This window comes from Rhinatrema bivittatum, chromosome 6 (genome assembly GCF_901001135.1).
Source record: "Rhinatrema bivittatum chromosome 6, aRhiBiv1.1, whole genome shotgun sequence".
Taxonomy (NCBI): Eukaryota; Metazoa; Chordata; class Amphibia; order Gymnophiona; family Rhinatrematidae; genus Rhinatrema; species Rhinatrema bivittatum.
Window position 1 is genome coordinate 249,218,953 of NC_042620.1, and position 27,961 is coordinate 249,246,913.

The 27,961-nt window shown below is 49.9% G+C and overlaps 1 protein-coding gene across 4 annotated transcripts in view; it reads left to right on the plus strand.

Moving 5' to 3' along the window:
- The first annotated feature begins 1,076 nt into the window (after positions 1–1,076).
- The window catches only part of LOC115094075 (sulfotransferase 1C4-like), a 113,351-nt gene continuing 86,466 nt past the window's right edge, over positions 1,077–27,961 (plus strand). The window contains exons 1-2 of one of the 4 annotated variants that reach the window (XM_029606762.1): positions 1,077–1,389; positions 22,500–22,675. In XM_029606762.1, the coding sequence (XP_029462622.1) occupies positions 22,504–22,675 (172 nt within the window). In that variant the 5' untranslated portion in view covers positions 1,077–1,389; positions 22,500–22,503. Of the gene's footprint in view, positions 1,390–1,626; positions 1,901–20,422; positions 20,528–21,927; positions 22,189–22,499; positions 22,676–27,961 lie in introns of those variants that run through there. The other 3 variants (XM_029606764.1, XM_029606761.1, XM_029606763.1) reach the window with 3 other exon arrangements.

The window sequence follows — 27,961 nt, forward strand, 5'->3', positions numbered from 1 at the left end:
ATGTGCTCGGAGGAGGGAATGAGCGTGCGGGGGCCAGGGATGTGCTCGGAGGAGGGAATGAGCGTGCGGGGGCCAGGGATGTGCTCGGAGGAGGGAATGAGCGTGCGGGGGCCAGGGATGTGCTCGGAGGAGGGAATGAGCATGTGGGGGTCAGGGATGTGCTCGGAGAGGGGAATGAGCGTGAGGGGGCCAGGGATGTGCTCGGAGGAGGGAATGAGCTTATGGGGACAAGGGATATGCGCGGAGGAGGGAATGAGCATGTGGGGGTCAGGGATGTGCTCGGAGGAGGGAATGAGCGTGCGGGGGCCAGGGATGTGCTCGGAGGAGGGAATGAGCGTGTGGGGGCCAGGGATGTGCTCGGAGGAGGGAATGAGCGTGTGGGGGCCAGGGATGTGCTCGGAGGAGGGAATGAGTGTGTGGGGGCCAGGGATGTGCTCGGAGGAGGGAATGAGGGTGTGGGGCTGGTGTTTTTTAATTTGTTCTACACCTCTTGATTTCATCTATTTTTTTTTCTCATTTCTTCTCCCTGCAGCAGATCACCTTTGTAAGAAATCCTTATTTTGACAAAAAGCTTGTCCATACCTGCTGACTACAGGTAAAAAAAAATGTGACATGGAGACTTGTAATGCTATTTTTTTTATTTGTTCTACACCACTTTTGCTTTCATCTAATTTTGCTTTTTTTTTCTTTCATTTCTTCTCCTTGCAGAAGATCAACTTTGTAAGAAAGCCAGTCCATACCTACTGTTTCTGTCATTGGCTGCTACACTACTAAATGGTTTTGATCTACTATGGCTACAGTAAGGAACTGGGCTAAGTAGGGTGAAAGGTACTGCAAAGCGTGGGAAGAGGAACGTGAACTAAAAGCATGGATTCAGCCTGCTGTCAGCAATGAGAGGAGGGGGGGCAATGAGCGTGAGGGGATTGACGTTTCAATCTCACGTGTTTTGGGCTTTTTTGGGGGGAAAAAAAAGTGCTTGTTCTTTCATGAAACCCTGGCCACCCTGTCCCGCACTCGCAAGTTTTTTTATTTCCCATGTGCCGGCAGGAGTTCCCCAGGCTGCCGGGCACTGGCGGCAAGGCAGACACACTTTCATCGGGAAGTCCCCGGAGCGGCAGCAGCACTCACAGCCTCCCGCTCCGGCATGAAACCGCCAAGTCTCTCCCCTCCATTTCCTCCGCCTCGGACCACAAGAAAAAAAAGAAAAATCAGGCGATCCAGCTCCCGGGACTGTTCCAAACCTCCCCATCACCTCGGGGCACCTTCATTTAAATAAATAATAAAAAAAATCGGCCCATCTTTCTCATGGGCACAGACCCCCAGCGTTGCTTCAGGGGCACAGCAAGAGCGCCAGGGGTGGCAGCAGCGCAACGGGACCCTGCAGAGCAGGTAAATTTACATTTTCATTTTCACCACATTCACATTAGCGTAGGATTGTCCAGCGTCTGACTGCCGTGAGCTGGAAAGAAGCTTGGACCTACAACAACTTTGTGTCTTAAAGCAGCTTGATTTACAGCTGAGCTAGCAGCCAAAGGGGTTAACAACAAGTACTCTGTACTCCCTGCTGTGATTATAGTTTTGCTGGTGAGCCAAGAAGTCACCTAACCTCAAGGTGCTAATGGGAGCTGGGGAGTCCCAGCCCAATAAGAAATGATAAGAAAATAAGTGCCTTTTTGCAGTTTGAATCCTGGGCAGCTGTGGGCAGAGAGAGAGAGAGAGAGAGAGAGAGACAGAGGACACGCCACAAGGTTACAGACCAGGAGCGCTTTTCTTTGCTGTGTTGGGTGTTAAAGGAGCTGTTCCTAGGAACCCAGCGAGTAGAAGGGAACGGCTGCAACCATCTCAGATTGGCTGGAAAGGGGATCTGCCCGTACACCCTGCCAAGGCGAAAACATACCAGGTAAGTGATCAGAGATTCTCCAGAGGGGGGGGGGGGGGGGGGGTGGCATGTTTATAGAGAAGTCTTTCATCTTTCCCTGCCTGAGTAGATGGACAACTTTTGAAGAGAGGGAAAGTAACCCCACTAGTTCCAGCTGGGTCCCCCAGAAATTCGGACTCTACTGATTTGCTAAGGCGGGTTTGTGCTGCCCATGGAAGTGCGTTGAGGAGCTTTGAGCGAGTTAGGAATAGAACCCCCTGAGAGGTGGGCATCAAAGCCCAGGAAAAATAAAACCCCAGCTTGCCACTAAGCCAGGCCAGGACTGGGTCCCAGTTGTGTTTTTTTTGTGTGGTGGACAAGTCTTTAGTCTTTTTTTTTTTTTTCCTTTTGGATACCCAGCTTTACCTTATTTATGTATATGGTTACTGTTATAAATGAAACAGCATAGATGCGAATGAGACTATTGCCTAACTAACACTTTGGCAGGTTGTGAATCAGTGCGTTTCTGTCTCACTATCGCATTTTAAGTTACATGCTGTTTAATTTTACAATTATTCTGTTCTCCCGTTTGTCCTATTTGAGTGTTCACTAGTAAATTTTTGAAAACTTTTGACCTGGGTGTCCCTGTATTTAAATCTGTGGAAAGGGAGGTGGGGGGAGACCAGGATAGGCTATCGGGGAGGGGGGAGGGGGGGAGACTTGGGATATTGTCTTATCCCCTTCAGGCGACCAGACCTGGAAAGAAGTTGTAATATTGTTTCTTCTCTGGTAACTTACCCCTTCCTTGGCATCGGAAACCTAAACTAGCCTGGGGGAGGGATGGGGATTTGGGGGGGGGGGGGGTACCTAAAGATTAGTTGTCCTTATTATAGATCTTTTTAGTTTAGCCCACTTCATCTTTCTTCTCCCTGCGTTCCAGCTCCTCCTGCAGGTACTTTCCAATTTTTCCAAAGTCGGTATTTTTTTAGATCAAGGACTTTGAGCTCCCTGCCTCAGCCGTTATATCGAGCCGTACCGACGGACGATCACTGGTGCTTAGGCGCGCACCTGCTCAGGCGTTAGAGATACTGTCATTATTTATGGAATCCAATAAATCAACACGGAAGACGGTGCGTTCCCTGTACGTACCTGGATCAGTCCAGACCGTGGGTTATGTCCCCATTCCAGCAGATGGAGTCAGCCAAAGCTTTGAGGGGGCGTCACCATAAGTACTACTACCCCCTCTGCAGGAGTTCAGTATCTTCTGACTCCAGCAGATGCGAGTAGGGGAATCTGGGCTTGTTCCCGATTACCTGTAACCATTGTTCCCTTGATTGGGTTTTTCTTCTCTGTCTATTATAGTTAGTTGTTTTGGATCAAGTTTGTTCTTTAAAAAAAAAAAGAAAAAAAAAAAAAAAAAAAGTTAATTGATTTACATTTGAGAGGCGGGGACTTCCTTTTGGTGCTGTTTCTCTCTACCCTCTGTTTGTGTCTTCCTTGTTTTCATCTACAGACGGGGTAAGTTGGTGTTTCTTTACTTTCAGCTCCCCAAACTCCCCTGCTACCTCGCGGAGGCCGACAGCACCGGCCTCTCCGCGCTTGCCACATTGCCAGCGGCCATCTTGAGCGCCTCGTGGGCGGCTCGGAAAGGCAGGCAGGCAGGCTTTTTCTTCTTCGGGTAGTGCGGCCAGGAGGGCCCCCCCGCGCCTTCTTATTCTTCACGTCGGCGGGCAGTGCAGGCCATCGGGCCCCCCCGCGGCGGCGGCGTTTCGGCTCGCGGGACCCCGAGGCTCACTTTTTTATCTTTTTGAGCACTTTCGTTTTTCGCGGTTTTTTTCGGCACTGCGATGCCGCGGCCGACGCGCTGCGCGGCTTGCGGCGAACCGGGGTCCCGCATCTCCAGGGAGGGCATCTGTGCCCGGTGTCTTCCCGGGGGGGAAGGCACCTCACAGCCCGTTGCCGATTTCTTTTTTCTAGCGCCTCTGCCAGGACGCCGGGGGCGGGCCCCTCCCACAGGCCTGGCGGGAACGGCGGCCATCTTGAGCGCTCGGCGCCCCGCGGCACCTCAGGAGAGAGCGAATGACAGGGAGTCGGAGCCGGACTCGCCCCCGACCTTGCTGCCGGAGCAGGGCCCGCAGGGGCAGGAGAGCGCGGACGTGCCCCCCTCCAGAGCCCCGCGGCGACCGGGTTTTCCCCGGAGTTCGTCCTTCTTATGCACACGGCATACCTGCAGGGCCTGGATACACCGGTGGACCCCCCCCCTGCCAAGATATGCCGGACCTCGCCTTCGGCTCAGGCCCCCCCCGTTGCGGCGGGAGCGGGGGCCCCTCGTCTTCCCGCACGTGCTCGGGTTTCGCCAGCGACAGGGGGAGCGGCGCCGGACCCAGTGGACCCTGACCCGGACTTCATGGATCTGGGGCAAGGGGACGCCACGACGGAGGGGGACGATCCGCGTACGCTGCGCCTTTTCCAGAGGGAAGAGCTGGACGAGCTCATCCCACGCATCATTCAGGAGCTGGATCTGGATCCGCCGCCTGACCCGCCTGCCCAGTAGCGCCGGCGGTGGTCACATCCTCAAAGAAAGGAGATCCGGTCCTGGCGGCCCTGCGCCCGAGGGCGAGGGCTTTCCCCATTCACGACTCGTTCCTGCAGCTCCTCACGAGGGAATGGGATACCCCCGAGGCGACTCTGAAAGTGGGTCGTGCCATGGAACGGCTGTACCCGCTACCTCAAGATTTCCTGGATCTCATCAAGGTTCCGAGAGTTGACTCTGCAGTCTCGGCGGTCACGAAGAGGACGACAATCCCGGTGACAGGGGGCACGGCCTGCGGGATACACAAGATCGCAAATTGGAGATCTTCCTGAAAAGAGTCTTCGAGGTCTCCGCGCTGGGTATGAGAGCAGCGATGTGCAGTTCACTCGCCCAGCGGGCAAGCCTCCTGTGGGTTCAACAACTTCTCACCTCCCAGGATCTGCCAGCGGCCGGAGGCCGCCCAGGCGGACAGGTTAGAAGCTGCAGTGGCGTACGGGGCGGGATGCCTCGTATGACCTGTTCCGCGTCCAGGCAAGAGCGATGGTCTCGGTGGTGGCGGCCAGACGGCTGCTGTGGCTTCGCAATTGGGCGGCAGATACGTCTTCCAAGTCGAGTCTGGGCTCCCTACCCTTCAAGGGTAAGTTCCTCTTTGGGGAGGATCTGGACCAGCTCATCAAGTCGCTGGGGGAAAAATGCGGTTCACCGCCTCCCGGAGGATAGATATCGCCCTTCCCAGGGGCGTTTGCGTCGTCCGGACGTAGAGCCAGGGCGCAGCGGCGTTACAAGGAGCTACAGGCCGGGGGGCTCCAGGCCGCCCGCTTCCCGGGCCCACACCCTGGTCGCGCTCCTTGCGCGCCGCAGGCCCGCGCGCCCCGCTCTCGGACAGGTTAACCCCTCCTCCAAGTCTTCACATGATTGCCAGAGTCGCCCACTCACCGTCCCCAGGATCGGGGGGCGTCTGAAGTTTTTCTACAGGGAGTGGGCGCGGATTACCTCAGACCAGTGGGTCTTGGACACCGTAAAGCTGGGTTACGCGTTGGAATTTGTCCGGCCACCGAAGAGTCGCTTCGTATTTTCCCCTTGTGGCTCGGCCCTCAAGCGGCAGGCGGTGCAGTCAACGCTGAACAGGCTTCAGGAGATAGGCGCTATTGCGCCCGTGCCCTTCGGAGAGGTGGGCTTGGGCCACTATTCAATCTACTTCGTTGTGCCAAAGAAGGACGGGTCGTTTCGGCCCATTCTGGATCTCAAGGAGGTCAACAAGTCCCTCCGAGTGCTCCGTTTTCGCATGGAAACGCTGCGGTCGGTGATCGCAGCGGTGCATCGGGGGGAGTTCCTTGCCTCCTTGGACCTCACGGAGGCTTACTTACACATCCCCATTCGGCCGGATCATCACCGTCTTCTGCGATTCAAGATACTGGACCAGCATTTCCAGTTCATAGCTCTCCCGTTCGGACTGGCGACGGCACCACGCACCTTCACCAAGATTATGGTAGTCGTGGCTGCGGCTCTCCGGAGGGAGGGTATCCTGGTTCATCCCTATCTGGACGACTGGCTCATTCGCGCGAAGTCGTTCACCCATGGCCAGGCGGCCGTGTCCAGGGTGCTACAGTTTCTGCATTCCCTGGGATGGGGGTGAACTTCTCCAAGAGCTCCCTCGTACCCTCACAGCGCTTGGATTTCTTGGGGGCGACCTTCGACACCCGGCTGGGCAAAGTCTTCTTGCGTCAGGACAAGGCGCTTTCTTTGCGGGATCACATACGACGATTCTCTGTGTTACCGGAACCCACCTCCTGGGATTACCTGCAACTCCTGGGGGTGATGGGATCCACCATAGATATGGTCCCCTGGGCGTTTGCACATTTCCGGCCCTTGCAGTGGGCGCTCCTCTCCCGTTGGAAGCCGGTCTCGCAGGACTACCAGATGATTCTGCCACTTCCTCAGAAGGCCAGGGACAGTCTGGGCTGGTGGTTGGATCCGGCGAACCTAGCCCGAGGCGTGTCCCTCGACTTACCGGATTGGGTGGTGGTAACCACCGATGCCAGTCTAGCGGGCTGGGGCGCGGTCTGCGATCGCAGCGCCACGCAAGGAACGTGGTCGGCGGTGGAGGCGACTTGGTCCATCAACCGTCTGGAGACCAGGGCGGTCAGGCTCGCCCTGCGGCACTTTCTCCCGCTCCTCCGAAACCGCGAGGTCAGAGTGCTATCGGACAATGCGACCACCGTGGCCTACATCAATCGCCAAGGAGGCACGCGCAGTCCACAAGTCGCGCTGGAAGCAGCGCTGCTCATGCAATGGGCGGAGCGTCATCTCGTCCGGCTGGCAGCGTCACACATCGCCGGGGTGGACAATGTTCAAGCGGACTTCCTCAGCCGTCAACGGCTGGATCCCGGGGAGTGGTCTCTGTCCGACGAGGCGACGCAGCTTCTCGTTCATCGGTGGGGGGCTCCCCACCTAGACCTGATGGCTCCGCTCTAACGCCAAGCTCCCCGCTTCTTCAGCGGCGAAGAGAGCGCGGTGCCGAGGGGGTGGACGCCCTGGCACTTCCATGGCCGGCACATCTGCCTGCTCTACGCTTTTCCACCGTGGCCCCTAGTACGGCCGGATGCTCCGCAGAATAGAAGGACATTCGGGACGGTGATCTTCGTCGCCCCGAATGGCCCAGGCGACCCTTGGTTCGCGGACCTGCTGCAGCTGGTGGTCGACGGCACCGATCAGGCTGGGGCCACCTCCCCTTCCTCCTACCCAGGGCCCGGTATTTTTCGAGCAGGCAGAACTCTTTCTGTCTTGCGGCCTGGCTTTTGAGAGGCGACGCCTCGGCGCAGGGGGGTACCCGGAGGCGGTAATATCAACGCTGCTGCGGGCGCGCAAGACGTCCACGTCGGTGGCCTACGTTCGCGTCTGGAAGGTGTTCGAGAGGTGGTGTGCCAGCCAGGACACTAGCCCCACAACGGCTTCGGTCCCTCAGATCCTTCAGTTCCTGCAAGACGGGGTGGACAAGGGACTAGCCTACAACTCGGTGAGAGTCCAAGTTGCCGCTCTTGGGTCGTTGTTGCGTGATGGGGGCTCTCTCTTGCAGCACGCGGACATTGCTCGGTTCCTCAAGGGTGTCAAGCACCTCCGGCCTCCGCTACGGGATCCTTGTCCCTCCTGGAGTCTCAACCTGGTGCTGCGAGCCCTGTCGGGGCCTCCGTTCGAACCTTTGCGCACCGCGACACTCAAGGATCTCACCTTCAAGGCGGTATTTCTGGTGGCAATCTGCTCCGCTCGGCGTATATCAGAGTTACAAGCGCTATCGTGCAGGGAACCCTACCTCCGGTTCTCCGACTCGGGAGTCTCGATCCGCATCGTCCCTTCCTTCCTACCGAAGGTGGTCTCTGCTTTTCATGTGAACCAGACGGTGGAGTTGCCGTCCTTTTCCGCCTCCGAGCCGAAGTCTCTCCGACTCTTGGATGTTCAACGCACACTGCGTCTATACCTGGAGGCTACCAACGAGTTCCGGACTTCCGACCATCTATTTGTCCTTTGGTCCGGTCCGAAGAAAGGCTCCCAGGCCTCCAAGACAACCATTGCGAGATGGCTGAAGGCGGGTATTGCCGCTTCCTATGTTGGGGCGGGGCGGACGCCTCCGCCTGGCATTGTAGCGCATTCTACAAGGTCTCAGGCGGCCTCCTGGGCGGAGGCGCGCTCGGTCTCATCCCAGGAGATCTGTCGGGCGGCTACCTGGAAGTCGTTGCACACGTTCGCGAGGCATTACCGCCTACACCTCGCCTCTTCAGTCACGGGACATTTTGGTGAACAGGTTCTCCGAGCAGGCCTCGCAGGACCCCACCCGATTTAGGGAAGCTTGGGTACATCCCACGGTCTGGACTGATCCAGGTACGTACAGGGAAAAGAAAATTATTACTTACCTGCTAATTTTCGTTCCTGTAGTACCATGGATCAGTCCAGACGCCCACCGCTTTTGGGTTTTCTACTCCTGCTTCATCTTGCTCGTGGGAACGGTAAGGGTTTCTGTACTTCACCACTTGTCCATTTTTCACTGTTGTCCCAGCCTCAGTGCCTCACAAGTTGACGTGTTGTCCTTGTTGCCTCCTACCCGTTGTAGGACGCCCACTGTTAGTCTGTTTTTACAGTTACATGGCTGGTTGTTGCCACTTTTCTATAAACTTGATTCAATGAGGGGGTTCGGGTTTTTCTACTCGGGCTTTGATATACTCGATACTGAACTCCTGCAGAGGGGGTAGTTCTACTTATGGTGACGCCCCCTCAAAGTTTTGGCTGACTCCATCTGCTGGATTGGGGACATAACCCACGGTCTGGACTGATCCATGGTACTACAGGAACGAAAATTAGCAGGTAAGTAATAATTTTCTTATATCTAAAGCCTTTGCTTTATGCCGGTTTTTGAGCCATATAGTGAAGTTGTTTACATGGTGTAACCTTTCCTCTCCCTTTCCGTGAACAGGTAGAACTTCTGAAAAAGCTATGGTCTTTCACCAAGTGCCCAAACTCCTTTCCCAAGGTGTGGAAATCTCTGTATACTACAGAGATGCTGTTTCTAGCATGCTCACTGGGCTTCCATTAGATTATAACATTAATTTCATTGTCCCTACTTTCTTCTTTAAATACATTAACAATCTGTTTTGCATATCTGCTAGACTGAGGCTCCATGAAAGCATTTAAACATAGCTTCCCTTTCATAGAAACATAGAAATGACATCAGAAAGAGACCAATCAGCCCATCTAGTCTGCCCAGCAAGCTTCCACACTTATTTTCCCATACTTATCTGTTTCACCAGCCACCAACTTCAGGGCTCTTGTTGGTAACTGTTTGATTCAAATTTCCTGCCACCCCCTGCCATTGATGCAGAGAGTAATGTTGGAGTTGCATTAAAGGTGAGCATAAGGCTTATGGTTAAGGGTTGTAACCGCCGCATCAAGCAACTTTCCCTGATGCTTGTTTACTCAGATTGTACAGATTGATGCCTTGTTGGATGATGTCTGAATGTAAATCCTGTTTTCCTCACTTCCCCCTACCATTGAAGCAGATAGCAATGCTGTATATGCTTTCAGCGTGATGTATCAGGCTTAATTGGTTTAGGGTAGTAACCGCCGTAATAAGCAAGCTACCCCCACGTTTATTTCTTTACCCAGATTGTGAAGTTCAGTCCTTTTCGGTTCATATCCGAATGCAAATCCCCTTTTCCACATTGCCCTTTGCTGTTGAAGCAGAGAGCAATGTTGGGGTTGCATTAACCTTGCAAGGGATTTTTTTGAGTAAGGGTAGTAATCACCAGGTAGGTAGTTAACATTCCCACAAGCCACCCCCATGGCTCTACTCTTCATTCCCATCCTCTAGCCTTTATGGATCTACAGTGTTTATCCCACGCCGCTTTGAAATCTTTCACAGTTTTAGTCTTCACCACTTCCTCCAAAAGGGCATTCCAGGCATCCACCACTCTCTCCGTAAAGAAATACTTCATGATATTGGTTCTGAGTCTTCCTCCCTGGAGCTTCAAATTGTGACCCCTAGTGTTGCGGTCCCGGTCGCCAGGCTAGCGACCGGGTCCTTACCTTTCTGCCGGCTCCCCCGGGGCTGCCGCGATCCGCCGCGTCTGGGGCCTGTAGGGCCGCATGGCAGCGTCTCCCTCCACGTGGAGACGCCGCCGAAGGCCGAGCCTGACTCCTCCCACTGCCTGGGCACGCGCGCGCGCGAGGAGGGGGCTCTTAAAGGTCCAGCACCCGGAAGTGCTGAAACACCCTGTTCCTGACGTCAGACGCTGGCTGGCTATTTAAACCAGCGTCTGACTGCCTTACCTTGCCTTTGCAACGTGGTCGCTCCTTGAGTGGTTAGTTGCCTTGTTCCTGCTTGTTCCAGCCGTGCCGTGCTTCCAGCTCTGGTTCCTGCTTGTTCCAGCCGTGCCGTGCTTCCAGCTCTGGTTCCTGCTTGTTCCAGCCGTGCCTTGCTTCCAGCTCTGGTTCCTGCTTGTTCCAGCCGTGCCTTGCTTCCAGCTCAGGTTCCAGCTCGTTCCTGCTGCGCCTTGACTCCAGCTCCGACTTCACGATTCTCCTTGCCTTCAGCCAGCCACGACCCTCGGACTTCTTCACGATTCTCCTTGCCTTCAGCCAGCCACGATCCTCGGACTTCTTCACGATTCTCCTTGCCTTCAGCCAGCCACGATCCTCGGACTTCTTCACGATTCTCCTTGCCTTCAGCCAGCCACGATCCTCGGACTTCTTCACGATTCTCCTTACCCTCAGCCAGCTGCGATCCTCGGATTTCTTCACGATTCTCCTAAGTCCCAGCGACTCGGACCCCTACGGGTCCCTCCTGGGGGGGTCTCGGGTTTCCAGGGTGAAGACGTCATCCTTCAGCTCCAGCTAAGCTCCGCCTCCCGGCTCATTACCAACTGTGGACGTCGTCCATATCAGCCGGCCCAAGGGTCCACTATTGACTTTCTTCACAACATAACAGCTAGTTCTACTGATTTTTTTCCATTGTAAAAGGTTTGTTGTTGACCATGAATCATTAAAACCTTTCAAGTATCTGCAAGTCTGTATCATATCACCTCTGCTCCTCCTCTCCTCCAGGGTGTACATATTTAGGTTCTTTAATCTCTCCTCATAAGTCATTTTATGAAGACCATCCACCTTTTTGGTCGCCCTTCTCTGGACCGCCTCCATCCTGTCTCTGACCCTTCGGAGATACGGTCTCCAGAACTGAACACAGTACTCCAGATGAGGCCTCACCAAGGCCCTGTACAAGGGGATATCACTTCCTTTCTCTTACTAGATATTCCTCTCTCTATGCAGCCCAGCATTCTTCTGGCTTTAGCTATCGCCTTGTCACATAGTGTCTAACAATCTGAAGTCGGCGAAACAATCACCTCAAGGTCTCTCTCCTGCTCCGTGCACATCAGTCCTTCACCTCCCATCAAATACAATTCTTTCGGATTTCCACTCCCCATATGCATGACTCTGCAATTCTTGGCATTGAATCTCAGCCGCCATATCTTCGACCACTCTACCAGCTTCCTTAAGTCACGTCTCATTCTCTCCAGCATCCCCAGGCTAGTGCCTTTGATAATAGTCTCCCAGCAGGAGGAATTTTCTGTTTCATTATTTGATAGCATTGGCTGTGACCTTGATGAGCTCTGCAAGGTACTGCAGAACTGATGTTTGTGCAAAAGTCTTCTTTGATAGAGTGGGATACTGCTCTTTGTTGCCAACTGCTGAAGCTGTGGTCAGTGTCGAGAGAGCCTGCTCTGTAGTGGCCGTGGATGAGGGGAGTAACAGACAAAGCTGGGGAAGTGTTGCGATCGTTGCTGCCCGACGTCTCCACTCCACCCTCCTTACCTCTTTGGCGACACCTCCTGCGGTTGATGGACATTTGGCTGCCGTGGCGTCTGCCTGCCATCCTCTCCGGCGTCCCCGGACCGGCTTGGGCGCTGCCTCCCGCCATGCTGTTCAGCTGCCTTAGGGTGCGCGCACCGCACAGCCCTGCTTCAAGTACCTTCAGTGGCGCGAACCTCAGGGGCGTCCCCCTGTGATGACGTCATGCATCCAGAATACAAATAGCCTACGCGATTGCTAGCCTACGAGTTAGCAAAGATTTGTCTATGGAAGGGATTCGCTCTCCGTCCTAGCTACTCTGCCTCCACTTGGACTACTCTATTGGGGTACCCGCTCCTTGGGGGCCTCTCTCTCTCTTCTCTTTCAGGTCGCTGTCTGGAACCAGTACTTGCTCCTCGAGGGCCCATTTTCCTGGACTCGCTACTTGGACCTCACTTCTGCCTGGAAGACACCGCTGCCTATACCATCTGTGAGTTACCATCTCTATCTCTCAGTGCTGTTCCCTGGAACCAGGTACTCGCTCCCCAGGGGCCTGCCTTTACTTCAGCTCCTGTGCTCCATACCGAGAGACCGCTGCGTGAGTACATTGCCAACGAGGCTCTAATCCTGAACCCTGCATTACTGCTGCTACTCACGATCTCAGTTTCTCTCCACTACAGCACAGCCATTGAGGGATCGCTGTTCCAGAGCCTGAGGGACTACAAGCCCAGCCGGGCTATATTCCAGCTCACTACCGCCACCTCTGGTGGCTCACCATTACTGTCTAATAAAAGATCTAACTGTGTGTGTCCTAAGCTGAGCCTGGCCTGTGGCCCCTCACGGGACCTTCCCCCGTGGGCGTGGTCATCTGCCACAGAGTCCAGGGGTCCACCCAAAATCCTTACAAACAATAACAGGAAGAAAGTGGTAGGCTGACAGCTGCTAATGCTGGCAGCACTTCAAGGAGAGCCCAGTCTTTCCTTTGCTGCATTGCTATTCTGCTTTTTGTACTTCCTGCAACCCAGCCACCTTTTCCTTCTAACAAGTCAGAGTGCTGAACTGCAGGATGACATTCCCATTTATCTGTTGGTCACACAGGATGGCTAGCATGTAAGAATCCAGCTGGATGAGGGATTGGAGCCCATTTTGCAGTTGCAACTTCAAGCACCATTCTGTGCTCCTGCCAGAAACCCTGTAATGTCTCCAGGTGGTTGCTATGGAGGTGACCTTACCCAGGCTAACTATTGTTGAACTGGAGGCCTCCATGGGTATCCGTAAAAGGGCTTCAAAATGTGCATCACCTGTGTCATGTGTAATCAATTTTGTTGCCCCAAAGGCATCCACAGGCATCTGATGCTACCCTAACCAATGAGTCGTGAAATAGGTGGAGCTCCTCTTGGTGCCTGCATCCTGAATAAAGTGGTTCAGAGGCACCCCCCACCGCTTGCTGCTTCTGTTAAAGCTGCTGCACACACTTCGTGCTCTGGTTAAAATGCCCTGCTATGTTCCTGCACTTCTCTTATCGGCTTCCTTGGCACACAGCCCAAAGGGCAGTCTTTATTGCGAGATGCAGCATTTGCACAAAGCATCGGCTCTCTTGTAGCTCCAATCAATCATTGCCATGATCATGTTCCTGTCACCATCTATAACAAAGGAAAAACAGGAGTATTCATGTCCCTCTGATCTAGTATTGTCTCCATCATCCTCCTGATTGCCTCTAAGATATGGGCCAAGGTATGGATCTCATCCATCACTTAGATGTGCAGCACAGCCCATCCATACCCTGTTAGTGTGTTCCCGCTAAAGCTGCTGCCTGACCCTGTTTCACGTCCTCTGCCATGGCCAGCTGTGCCTGCAGCCGGGAACAGTACAAAGTGTATAGGATAGTGATCACACACATTAAAAATGATCCTGGAGGACATTTTGTAATTGAGGGCTAATAGGAAGAGCAGCCCCATAAATCCCATATGCTCAACCAACTTGTTAAGGCTGAGGACCCAGCTCGGCTGGGGATCCCCCATGGGAACAGTCCAGGGCTCCAGAGGCAGACTAGGCTAGGAGGTCTTCGGCCTACACCAGCCACTTTCCCTGCAGGCTGAGCCCTTGGGTTCTGGCGGCCTGCAGCACTTAAACAAGGGCTGAGACCCAAGGCCAATGCTGGACTGGAAACCGGGGTGAAGGGGGAACAAATTCAGGGGAAGCTGAACAAGCCTGGGGGTGTGGGCTGCAGGCTGACATCTGGAGCACAGGCAGGAACCAAGGTCAGGGGTGCAACATTGGAGCAAGACAGAGATTACTAATACTGGCAAGCTTGGGACAAAAGGCTAAAGAGCCAGAGGGCAAGCTATAGACAAAGGAATAGGGAAGCCGCAAGGCCAGCGTGAGACAGAAGACTTGGGAGCCAAAGAGCAAGTTTGGAAACAGGAAGGCTAAGGGAAGGCAGAAGGCTGTGGAGAGCCACAAGGTATACAGAGAAGAGAAACCAAGCAAGGAGCCGAGCCGATTCAATGACAAGGCCCCGAGTGTAGATGGAGGCAGGGCTAAAGAGGCAGGGATTTTCCAAGTCATGAGGCCACCAAGACTAAAGTTGGAAAGAGGGTAGGAGCAGCTCCCGGAGGACCTCTGGTGGTTGGGAGGCTGCATGACAAACAAAATCACAACTACCCCCACTTAGCACCCCGCCCGTGTCCCACAGGAAAGGGGGACTATAGTCTTTGAGGTGCGTGATTAGTCTGCACCCCTCCTGGGGTGGCAGAAATTGGCTGGGGCTTCACCCTTCCGGGGACTGCTTGGAACTAGGCCTCTCCTGGGGTAGCAGAACTAGGCTGCTCCCCTCCTGGGGTAGCAGAACTGAGATGGAGCTGAACTCCTCCTCAGGTAGCGAAACTTGGCTGTACTCCTCTAGGGACTGCTTGAACCTTAGCCACTCCTGGGGCAGCTGGTCTTGGCTGGAGCTGCTCCCCTCCTGGGCCGTTGAGATCTGAACAGAGCAGGCTCTGAACTTAGGATGGAAACTGAGACAGGGTTAAAACTCTGTTATGATTTGTGGGTTTGTGGACCCTTGGCCCGAGGCACGAGTTGTTACAGCCCGTGGGGAGGAGCCCCACAGGTCCGCGCCATCAGGAGGCGGGTTATCGGCACAGCGGGGAGCTCTAGGCACAGTGATGGTGAGGCCCCCAAGGACCAGTAGCTAACCCCCACAGGATGGTAGACCGAAAGAGGTTCTCCGGGAAGTCAGCCCCCAGGGGGCACAGCTGCATTGTGGTGAACGTAGGACGAGCCTAGACCACCCACAGGTGGAGAGTCCAATCTCAGCCTCAGCTGCTTGGTGTAGATAGGAGCCCGGAGGGCGGAGGTGATGCCAGAGACAAAGCAGTAGCTGACCCGAGGAGCGGGACAGTTGCCAGGCAAGGACAAGCTGGAATCCAGCCCCGAGGAGTGGGGCAGGACAAGGTAGATCTCTGGAGTGATGGCGCGGCTCGAGGAGCAGGCAAGCACTGTCAGTAGACAAGGACACAGGCACAGCCTCCAGGAGCGAGGAGACCGAGCGTAGAACTCACTGATACTGCGATGATCCAGAAGAGACACATATAGCTGGAGCCAAGGCAGGATTGGACCCAAAAGGTGCAGAGCCAGCCCGAGGAGCGGGGTTGGTCAAGGGAGCAAGTCCGCAACAAGGCGCACACTCACCCCTGAGGAGCGGGTGCCCGACAGGCTCCAAAGAACGGCAGCAGGCGATGTCTCAGAAATCCGCAGGAGCTCAGTTCAGGATGGAACTTGTTGCCAAGTCAGTTTGCTGGGGGCGACTGTGGAGAATGAGAAGCCAATGATGTCATCACAGCGGGACGCCCCTGAGGTTCCCCCCCCCGAAGAGGCTTCAAAGGCGGGGCCTATGATACACACACCTAGGAGGGCCCAGCGTTGGAGCAGGGAGCAGCGGCGTCCATGCCGCTGAGGAGAGTCCCATGGAACGCGGCGATGTAGACAAGCCCGCGCAGTGAGCAGCCCTGAGGAGGACAGGAGAGTAGTGCTGGACGTAAGTACTTGTGGTCGCAGCCGTCTGCGACCGACAGGCATAACAAACTCTCATAAGGTGATGGTGAACTCTCGGTGCTGAATACCAAATCCTTCTCAGGCACCGAACTTTCTCCAGCGGCGGAAGGCAAAAAATCTGGAGTGGAGTGCACTCCTGGATTAGATCCTAAGCAGGAGAGGGTGCAGGCTGAAGGCTGTGGAGCTAGAACACTGATTCGCTGCAGATTAGGCATAGGTGGAGATTCAGGCTTCAAAGCACTGCTTTGAGCATTTAGCTACGGATTAGACACAAGGAGGCGAACCGGGCTTGTCCCGGTGTCGCCGATAGTAACGCGGGATCGGGCGGGAGGAAAGGCAGCCGGGATAGAAGGGGGGGGGCGGGGGCAAGCAGGGGAGGGAGTAACAAGGAACCAATGGCAGCGTGGCAATTTGAATTGCTGCGCTGCCATTGGGCAAAGTTAGAAGGAAGGAGCTGGGTAAGCTTTGATCGGTCATTGAGGGATCCGGCAGCCAAGCAAGAGGAGGTGATTTTGCTTCCCTCCCTCCCGCCCTAATGTCGTTCTGCGCTTTGTTTGTGTTATGTTATTGGAATGTCGCAGTAGGCGGAAACCCGAGCCCTATTTAGTTGTGTATTATGTGGAATTGGGAAGGGCACGTTGGAGGGGGGGGGTAATGCTCGTGCAGCTTGGGGCTGCTGCACGAGAAGGCCTAAAGAGCAAGAGGGGGCCGATGCTCAGGCCGCAAGCCTACCCTCGCCGACGACGTGGCGGGGTAGGTGAAGGGGGGGGGCGGAGCTCCAAGCTGCTTGCCATTGGGCCGCGATGGTAAGTGAAGAAGGACATGCGGCAGAGGAGGTGGAGGCGGGGGAGTTATTTTGGAACAATGTTAAGTTTGGCTCGGGTTAGGTTTAATAAACTGCGGCCTTATTTGTTATCCAATCAGTTGTAGCGTCCAATTTGTAAAGGTAATAAAGGGTAATGTTGAGCGAGTGCCTGAACGACTGGTCCCGAGTACCTGTGTTAATCAGAGGCTGTAGAAGGGAATCTTACCACCTCCTGTGCAGGCATCATTTCTACCAAGCAGTGCTGGGGAGAGAATACAGGCAGGTATCAATGGTTAACTTGGTAGTAGAGGATGCTGAAACACGTTAATAAAGCAGGCACTTTTGAAACTGATTGTTTTCCTGTTTCATGCTTCTTTTTCTCCGCTTTCAGTACAGGGTTATTCTTAGGGGTAGTGAGAGCAGGAGTTCTGGGAGCCGAATGAAGCTGTGTTCCCCTCTCCAATGCTAGACACTGAGATCCATTTCTTGTGCTAAGCTGAAGGTTCTGTAAGTGAGTTTTTATTAAAGCCAGTGTGAAACCAAGCTCCTGTTGCACAGGTGCTTTCTCACTAGCAGAAACACCAGGATCCTGCAGCAAGGCAATTACCCTTTCAATTTGACAATAGTTTTCCTTTGTGTGTGGGCTCTGCTGAAACAGATCTCCCACAGAAGTGACAGGTGCTTTGCCAGTAAATCTTTTGAGCACCTTGCACATAAAGCACTTCCCTTGGGAAGTGGGATTCAGCCATTTACATTTTTTACATTCCCAGTAATCAGGGGCAGAAGGCAGGGAACTGGTTTTTCTTGTTGAGGGTTTTCCCTGTTTTTAAATGCAAAAGACAAACAAGGTTTCTCTGACACACACAGTTTTTCTGACACAACAGATACCTTTTATTCCTGGGTTATAACATTCCTCTTTTGCTGCCTGTCTGCTAGGAACATTACATGGTTGTAAATCAATTAGCAGAGGTCTGTCTAGGCACAGGTTTTATTGATTTATGTTTTTGCCCCTTGTTGCAGGGGAAGGAGACAGGACATTTTAACACAGACATTTTTTTATCAAAGGTCAATTTATGTACTTCACAATCCATACAAGTCTGTCGAAAGGTGGGATTTGCACAAGTGCACTACTCCCACTCCCACATGGCAGGATTGGGAGACCCACATTCCCAACACCTGAAAAACCCTGGAGGGGTATGTCTCTGGCAGTGCTTGCAAATGCAGGGAATACAATTTTTGCTGAGCTTACCAGACAGACGGTGAGTCCTGGAACCACTGCCGCAGGGATAGTGTGGCCTTGTCATTCTGTTAGGGTTGGGACCCAGCTCAGCTGGGGAACCCCTGTGAGTACATCCAGGGCTCCATGGACAGACTAGGCTAGGGGAACTTCAGCTTATAGCAGCCACCTTCCCCGCAGGCTGATCCCTTGGGTTCTGGTGGCCGGCAGGACTTAAACAAGGGAGGAGACTTAAGGCTAAAGCTGGACTGGAATTCAGAGTGGAGGGTGAAAAATCTCATGAAGCTGTTCAGCATATAATTTAGGAGCCTAACTTCAACTAAAAATAGTTTCTTAATTTAGGAATCCTAAATTGAGGCACTTAAATTTGGCCTGCTATTTATTTACCTACGTTTAGATTCCACACAGGCAGATACAGTAAAAACCGTGGGAGAGCCGGTGCTCCGAAGTGAGCGCCCGCTCTCCCGACGCACGCCCAGGCCACTCTCCTGGGTGCGTGATCGAGTATTTAAATGAGGGCCCACTGTAAAAGGAGGTGCTAGGGACACTTGCGTGTCCCTAGCGCCTTTTTGACAAACCCGCTGACAGCTGCCACTTAATTTTACCGGCGTCGGTTCTCGAACCCGCTGACAGCCACAGGTTCGGAAAACAGACGCCGGCTAAATTGAGCGTCCGACTTCCAACCCGCAGGCAGATTTAAATTTTTTTTTTATTTATTTTTTTTTTTAATTTTGGGGCCTCCGACTTAATATCGCTATGATATTAAGTCGGAGGGTGTACAGAAAAGCAGTTTTTTTCTGCTTTTCTGTACACTTTCCCTGTGCCGGCCGAAATTAACTTCTGCCTTTGGGCAGGCGGGAATAACTAATAGGCCTATCAACATGCTTTTGCATGTTGCAGACACTATTAGTTTTGGGGGGGTTGGCCGCGCTTTTTCGATGCGCTATTCCCCTTACTGTATAAAGGGTAAAAATAGCGTGTCAAAAATGCACGGCCAAACCAGGGCTAAAGGTGCGCTCAGCCGAGCTCACCATACTGAATCGGCCCATAAATTAGGTGTCTAAAGATGGAAATCAGTGCTAACTTACTTCTCCGAATCTGACCCCCCCTGCAGTCTCACCCATTTTTAGATTCCTAAATTTAGGAATCTACAGGGTTGCCAACTGGCTCCAGATGTTCAGGACAGGTTGATCCAGTACTGGTTTTACCCCATGGCATGCAGAGACTTGTAGTTTTGACTTCTCTAATTCAGATCTTTGAAAAGCAAGTCAACAAGTCACTGCATACAGTGGGATGAAACCAGAACTGGATCAGCCTGTCCTGAAAATCTGGAGCTAGTTGGCAACCCTAGGCTCTAAATAAAATTGGTTCCTAATTTTGGATGCTCAATAAAGTGAAATTTTTATTTAGGAAGCTCTAGACACCCAATTCCCTAAGTCTAGATCTTTTGAATATTGACCTGAAAAGCATCAAGGGTCTAATTTACTAAACATTTTTCCCAGAGACCCACTGAGAAAAAAGCCTTAGTAAATGAGATCCTAAGTTATGAATGACAATTTCTGAAAATAGTCTAAAAAAAAACTATTGAAGGTCATGTGATGCAACTTATTTGACTGAAAGTGAATAAGAACAGGGTCCCAAAATCTACAGGCAAATTTTTTTTTTAAATGTTGCTCGTGCCCAAAGGCCCATATATGCAAGTATCTGGGCTGCACGTGAGTGACGCAGATGTTTTAAACCACTAATCACACGTGTATATGCACAAGTTTAAAAAAAAAAAAAAAAAGGGGGGGCAGGGCATGGGTATTCCAGGACAGGGGCCAACAGACGTGTGCGCAAATCCTTATTTTAAAATCGGAGGCCACAGCACACGGTGGCTTGTTAGCCGCATATGTTTACTGCTGCTCCTGATGAGGTGTAGGTCTACAGAAATCACGTTTTAGGCCTAACACGACAGGGTCAACTGGGGGGAAGTGCAGGCTGAAGAACCAAGAGGGGTCTAGATGACCTCAAAATAGAGTGGTCAAACTGGTGAAGTTATTGATAAAACTGGGAATGTACTTCATACATTAAAGCCAAGAAAGTTCTACGGCAGATACGCAAAATAATGTTTGCTCGAGTAATGGCTTAAAATTGGGAGCACACTTTTGTGCAGTAGGCATATTTTAAATCCTATGCGCACAACTGCGAGCATGATTTAAAATTACAGCATATGTCCACTTGTGCAACCATACACGCGTTTAGACGCTTGTGTGCTTGTTTTAAAGTTACCATCTAAGCGAGGACAGAGCATCAAGGTTCAGGTGGTGATCAACAGTTTTGAAAGCAGTAGATAGGTCAAGGAGGATAAAAATTGGATGAAGGATCTTGGATTTGGCCAGGACAGGTCACTGGAACTTTAACAAGGGCTGTTTCCGTGGAACATAAAAGGCAAAAGCTAGATTGGAGATGCTGTAAAATGGTTTGAAATGAAAGAAAGTCAAGACAGTGGAGGTTGATTGCATGTTTCAATAATTTGAATGTAAAAGGGAGGAGGGAGCTGGGTAGGTGGAGTCTAGTGAGGGGTTTTTTTTGAGAGGGGTGTGATGACAGCCTGTTTGAAGGCAACGGGAACAGCTGCAGTGGAAAGTGATGCACTGAAGATGTGACAGATGGAGGAGATGATGGCAAGGGAGAGAGAGCTGGTTGGAAATGGCATCACATGAACAGGTAGTTATTTCTTTATTTTTAAATACTGCTATTCATGGTAGCTTCATACCGGTTTACATCATGTATACAAATAATAACAGATTAAATATACATGAAATGAAGGTGATAAAATTAAATAAACACTGTTAATAAATATGTAATCTATTCTAAAAGAAAATAGAAGTTAGTTTAGAGGAGGAGAGGAGATGTGCAGTTTCCTCCTCTGTGATTTCAGAATGGGTGTTAAGAGACCAAAGGAAGGTGAAAAGTAATGAAGTGGGGGAGAGGGAGGTGACCTTGTGTTTAATCTTGTTAACCTTGCCCTGGAAGTAGTCAGCCATAGTCTGGGCAGAGCATGAAGAAGGCAATTTGAGGAGGGAGTTAAGGGTGGCAAAGAGACAGCAAAGGTTGTAGGCAAGGGCGTTTGTCAGATGTACACAGTCATCTTGTTTGGCACATGCAATAGCAAGCTGGAAGGAAGCCAGCATGAACTGGAAGTGAATGAAGTCAGCATGGGCACAGGGTTTTAGCCAGAGCAGGCACAGGAACATAGGGAGCAAATTCTCCCTTTATGCATTCATTCTTTTTCTTTCTTTCTGATGTTTTCCTATCACTCCTTTTTCTCCTCCTCCTGCTTTTCATAAGCCCAACTTCCCTCCTGTTTTGCTTCCTATCTACTTACTTTTCCCAGAACCCATCCTGCTGCCATAAACATTCTGATGTTGTCCTTCTACCTCACAGTTCATTCTGATCTTGCCACCTGTTCCTGGCTTTTTTGCACCTTTTCGTGCTTTATTCATTTTTCTTCTCGCCCCCTCCTCTCCCCTCCCCAGTAGTCTGTCTTCCATCCTTATAACACCCCCCACCCCTTGAGTGACAAGGGAGATCTTCCTTCTGGTTGCCTTCCACATTTTGGAATTTTGCCTTGATCCCCAAAACCTCTGCCAGTGGCATGCCAGTATATAAACTAGTCTTACAACTACTGCAAATCGTAGTCATGGAAACCTGGGTGTCCTGCCCTCGGCGTTCATTCTTTAGTATGACTTTCTAGACAGACAACTAAGCCTTCTCTTTCCCAACTTCAAATATTAGAGAAGGCGGTTCTTAAATGCCAAATAATGTTTATTAGAATGAAGAAAACAGTTCGGCACTCACCTTGACTTGTGAGGCGAGAAGAATAGATGTACAGACAGCAGCTTGGTTCAGCTGTTATGAGTCTCTGGAGTTCAGCAATCAGATAAAGACAACTGCAGCTGTAGTAGAATTTGTGGTTACTAATAAATAGAGTAGACTAGCAGCAGTTGGGAAATAGACGTAGAGAGCTGAAAAGATGATGGCTTTCTAGGAGCTTGAAGAGGATGTAGGAGAGCTGTTAGCTTGCAAGAGATGCCTCTAACTGAAACCTCAGCAGGAAGTTAGATAGTCCCAGATTACCATGAGCCACTGGACTAATAGGAAGAGGAGAGAGATTACACAGAGATAGCTAGCAAACAAGAACATATCCAATAAGGGTTCAGCAACATTCAATTATATCCAATAAGAAAAAAAAAAGAAGAGAGCTCCACATCATGCAAACTAAGCTGTGCAATATCACAAAATGCCACAAGGAGGCAGCATAACTGGTTAGATGTAAATGTGTATCCTAATGGCAGGAAAAGGATTACATTTTCATATTTTTTATGGTATTTTTTTTCAGTTCTCTTATATTCTCTGAGAGGTTTCGTTTTCTCATGTGCTCAATTGTATATTGACTAAGTTTTTAGGTTCTCTGTGATATCGGCTCCAGACGCTTCTGTTCTTAATGGTATCTTTTCTCAGTTGGCATATTTTATGAAGCATATCCACTGAATTCTAAAGTTTTTCATTGTATGTACTTTGACGTCCTATGCTCTCTGTAGAATCTTCCCTGATTTTTCCTGTTCTTCATGATATCTGAGTTGTCATTTAGTCAGGAAGCTCATTTCTCTAACTTGTTTAATGTCTGGATTCTCAGCACAATGTCCCTAAATGAAGCTCTGAAGAATCATCAACGGGACAAAGTTGAAAGGCTGAAGCTTGTGACATTGGATGGCGTGCCCTTCCTTGACCTTACACAACTCAACTGGGAGAATGTGAAGAACTTCCACTGTCATCCTGATGACCTCCTCATTGCATCGTACCCAAAAGCAGGTGAGCAGGGCTTCAGAGGTGAATGCCACAAAAAGGAGAGATAAAACTCAGTAGCAACACAGACACAAAGAGAGGGAAAGAAACAGAGCATGAAAAATAAAGAGAAAGACAGAAGAAGAGAAACAGGGAACAAGAGAAAGATGTATAATTTCCTGTGGCAGCTCATTGTTTAGATTCTGTGGTAAAATATTTGAAATTCTGTGTTTTCCATTGATAAGTAGGCTGAATTAGCCATGAGCTGTGGGTGACATCATCAGAACTGTCTCTCTAAGCTAGTAGAGCTTAGAGCTCTACTAGCTTGCCTCAAATCTGTTTTTGTCCTCTCTTTGCATGGACAGCTATTTCTGTCTTTCCATAGAAATAATTTTTTCTCCTCACTTTTCTTGTGTATGCATCCCACCAACAGCACTTTTCAGTGCTAATTAATAATGGCCTCCGAAAAACCCTAGCAGTTTTAAATACTGCTCATGAAGACAAATAATGTCCATAACAGATGGCCACAACTACTGCTAGCTATGCCAAGACCCAATTGTCCAGAGTGTGGCAGGATGTCATTGAGGGGCACAAAGATTCAGAGCTGCTAAGATAGCAGCCCTAAGACCTGAGGAAGAGACCAGGTCCACCTCTGGGAACTGTCCGTCTTCCACATCCTTTTGAAGCACTTGCAGCAAGACTTCCCTTTCATTTCCCTGTTCTCTGTAAGACACACGTGTTAAGTCATTTCAATGTTATATGTAAACCGAAGTGATTAGTAACATTGTTATTAGAACCTCGGTATATAAAAAATGTTAAATAAATAAATAAAATAAAATAAACTTCCAAAGCAACTCTGACTCAACAAGAATCTGTAGGGTTGACTCAAAGGCCAGCTAAAAGTAAGAACTTGGATTTTTCGGTTCATTTGACATACTCAGTGCCAATCCTGTCAAAAAGGCAGTTAGAAAAAAACTGAAAAGTGTAGCTGCAAAGGTTAAGTGTTCAACTGGCATGGACATTGTTTAAAAATACAATCCTAGAGGCGCAGTCCATATGTATTCCATGCATTAAGAAAGGTAGAAGGAAGGCAAAATGATTACCATCATGGTTAAAAGGTGAGGTGAAAGAAGTTATTTTAGCCAAAAAAAACATCCTTCAAAAATTGGAAGAAGGATCCATCTGAAGAAAATAGGATAAAACATAAGCATTGTCAAGTTAAGTGTAAAACATTAATAAGATAGGCGAAGAGAGAATTTGAAATGAAGTTGGCCATAGAGGCAAAAACTCATAATAAAAACTTTTTTAAATATATCCGAAGCAAGAAACCTGTAAAGGAGTCGGTTGGACCATTAGATGACCGAGGGGTTAAAGGGGCTCTTAGGGAAGATAAGACCATTGCAGAAAGACTAAATGAATTCTTTGCTTCCATATTTACTAATGAGGATGTTGGGGAGATACCAGTTCTGGGGATGGTTTTCAGGGATGATGAGTCAGTCGAACTGAACCAAATCACTGTGAACCTGGAAGATGTAGTAGGCCAGATTGACAAACTAAAGAGTGGCAAATCATCTGGACCGCATGGTATGCATCCTAAGATACTGAAGGAACTAAAAAATGACATTTCTGATCTATTAGTTAAAATTTGTAACCTATCATTAAAATCATCAATTGTTCCTGAAGACTGGAGGGTGGCCAATGTAACCTCAATATTTAAAAAGGGCTCCAGGGGCAATTCGGGTAACTATAGACCAGTGAGCCTGACTTTAGTGCCGGGAAAAATAGTGGAAACTATTCTCAAGATCAAAATGGAACACAGTCAACATGGATTTACACAAGGGAAGTCTTGCCTAACAAATCTGCTTCATTTTTTTGAAGGGGTTAATAAACATGTGGATAAAGGTGAACCGGTAGATGTAGTATATTTGGATTTTCAGAAGGCATTTGACAAAGTCCCTCATGAGAGGCTTCTAAGAAAACTAAAAAGTCATGGGATAGGAGGCAATGTCCTTTCGTGGATTACAAACTGGTTAAAAGACTGGAAACAGAGAGTAGGATTAAATGGTTAATTTTCTCAGTAGAAAAGGGTAAACAGTGGAGTGCCTCAGGGATCTGTACTTGGACCGGTGCTTTTCAATATATATATAAATGATCTGGAAAGGAATACGATGAGTGAGGTTATCAAATTTGCGGATGATACAAAATTATTCAGAGTAGTTAAATCACAAGCGAATTGTGATACATTAGAGGAGGACCTTACAAGACTGGAAGATTGGGCATCCAAATGGCAGATGAAATTTAATGTGGACAAGTGAAAGGTATTGCATATAGGGATAAATAACCCTTGCTGTAGTTACATAATGTTAGGTTCCATATTAGGAGCTACCACCCAGGAAAAAGATGTAGGCATCATAGTGGATAATACTTTAAAATCGTCGGCTCAGTGTGCTGCAGCAGTCAAAAAAGCAAACAGAATGTTAGGAATTATTAGGAAGGGAATGGTTAATAAAACGGAATATATCATAATGCCTCTGTATTGCTCCATGGTGAGACCGCACCTTGAATACTGTGTGTAATTCTGGTTGCCGTATCTCAAAAAAGATATAGTTGCAATGGAGAAGGTACAGAGAAGTGCAACCAAAATGATAAATGGGATGGAACAGCTCCCCTATAAGGAAAGACTGAAGAAGTTAGGACAGTTCATCTTGGAGAAGAGACGGTTGAGGGGGATATGATAGAGGTCTTTAAGATCATGAGAGGTCTTGAACGAGTAGATGTGAATCGGTTATTTACACTTTCAAATAATAGAAGGACTAGGGGGCATTCCATGAAGTTAGCAAGAAGCACATTTAAGACTAAACGGAGAAAATTCTTTTTCACTCAACACACAATTAAGCTCTGGAATTTGCTGCCAGAGGATATGGTTAGTGCAGTTAGTGTAGCTGGGTTCAAAAAAGGTTTGGATAAGTTCTTGGAGGAGAAGTCCATTAACTGCTATTAATCAAGTTGACTTACGGCCAGATTTTTAAAGAAGCACACGCGGGCTACATTTGTGCGCACTACCCGGAGCACACAAATGTACACCCAATTTAATAGAGAAATATCATATATATAAATTTTGCTTTTTATTGTTACTTATATAAACTCTTACACCATTAAAAATGTACAAAACTCAGTCACTCCCATTCACACCATAAAACCCACATCCAAAAGACACTATATAATGTTTTACAGAAATAAAGTGCACAAGTGCCTCAAATTGTTTTTCAATAGAATCACTGTACTTCACAGGGTTTCCAATATTTATAACGCGAGTAAGATGCTTTTCTTCTCAATGAAGATTAATGATGATTCTTATTCCTTCATATAAATCATCCTCCGTATAAATGGTCCACCTCCATACAACTGATCCTCTCCATACAACCTGATCCTCTCCATACAACTGGTCCTTCTTCATACAACTGGACCAGTTGTATGAAGAAGGACCAGGACCAGTTGTATGGAGAGGATCAGTTGTATGGAGGTGGACCATTTATACGGAGGATGATTTATATGAAGGAATAAGAATCATCATTAATCTTCATTGAGAAGAAAAGCATCTTACTCGCGTTATATATTGGCTCTCAAGATTTGCCATACTACTTGTTCTGCTACCTCTTTATTGGGGTGGGGTCTAGGATGGGGGATCTTACACCCTCAGGACAATCATATTAAGATTCTTAGGGGTAGATTTTCAAACCGCGCGATTTGGTGTACTTTTGCTGGCGCATCAGGCGCCAGCAAAAGTACGCGGGATTTTAGTAGATACGCGCGTAGCCACTAAAATCCTGGATCGGCGTGCGCAAGGCTATCAATTCCGTATAGCCGGCGCGCGCCGAGCCGCACAGCCTACCCCCGTTCCCTCCGAGGCCGCTCCGAAATTGGAGCGGCCTCGGAGGGAACTTTCTTTTGCCCTCCCCTCACTTCCCCTCACCTTCCCCTCCCTTCCCCTACCTAACCCACCCGCCCGGCCCTGTTTAAACCCCCCCCTTACCTTTGTCGGGGGATTTACGCCTCCCGGAGGGAGACGTAAATCCCCGCGCGCCAGCGGGCCGCTAGAGCGCCGGGATGCGACCTGGGGGCGGGTCCGGAGGGCGCGGCCACGCCCCCGGGCCATAGCCACGCCCCGGGCCCGCCCACGGAACGCTCCCGACACGCCCCGAAAATGCCACGCGGTTCGGGCCCGCCCCCGACACGCCCCCCTCAGAAAACCCCGGGACTTACGCGAGTCCCGGGGCTCTGCGCGCGCCGGTAGGCCTATGTAAAATAGGCTCACCGGCGAGCAGGGCTCTTAAAATCCGCCCCTTAATGTGGTTGCAATTCCATGGAAGGTATTCACTGTTGTACCAGGAATATCTGTGGAATTGGGTCAGTTACCAAAAGATATGATACTGCAAGCAATGCGTAGTCACAATGTTGATAACGGCATGTTACAGGAAACTAAACTCTACGATGATGAAGATAAGTTACAGAAGCAATGGGTTGGAAATGTTTTTTCTGCTTCCTCTAATTCTCAGAAAGCAGGTGTAGTCATATTGTTTCACAAAGCTCTCTCTTTTACACTACAACATTCCCTGGTCGATTCTGTAGGGAGGTACATTTTTTTAGAAATTGACATTTTTGGTAAAAAGCTTCTCTTGGGGAATATTTATGCCCCAAATGCTTACTCCCAGACCTTTTTCAATTATATTCTTAATATTCTCTTCTCATACTCCCATTTACCAATTATTCTTGGGGGGATTTCAATGTTTTTAATACCATTATGGATTGGCAACCACCGAGACCCACTTCATGGGTGGATTATTCCAGAGGACTCCCCTTTCTTTGCCACAATTTAGATCTAACAGATGTCTGGAGAGCCCTCCACCTCATGGAGGAGGACTTTACTCACATCTCCAAGGCTCATGGTTCCAAGTCTCGTTTGGATTATTTGTTGATCAGCTGGGATTATTTTTCCAAGGTGGTGGGATTTGAGATTGGTCCACTCGCGATATCTGATCACTGTCCCATATGGGTGGATATAAGTGGGCTTTCCCCATTACAGAGAAGTCAGAGGTGGAAATTCCCAGCTTTTCTTTATTATGATACTAAATTTCAGGACTATCTACAGGAAAAATGGAAGGAATTCATTAATTTTAATCAAGAACATCAGAATGAGCCAGTTCTCTACTGGAAGACTGCGAAAGCTGTATTACGGGGGGAGGTGATTGCCTATGTTACAAAGCGGAAAAAAGAACTTGCTAATGGAATCTTATGCTTAGAAAACTAACTAGA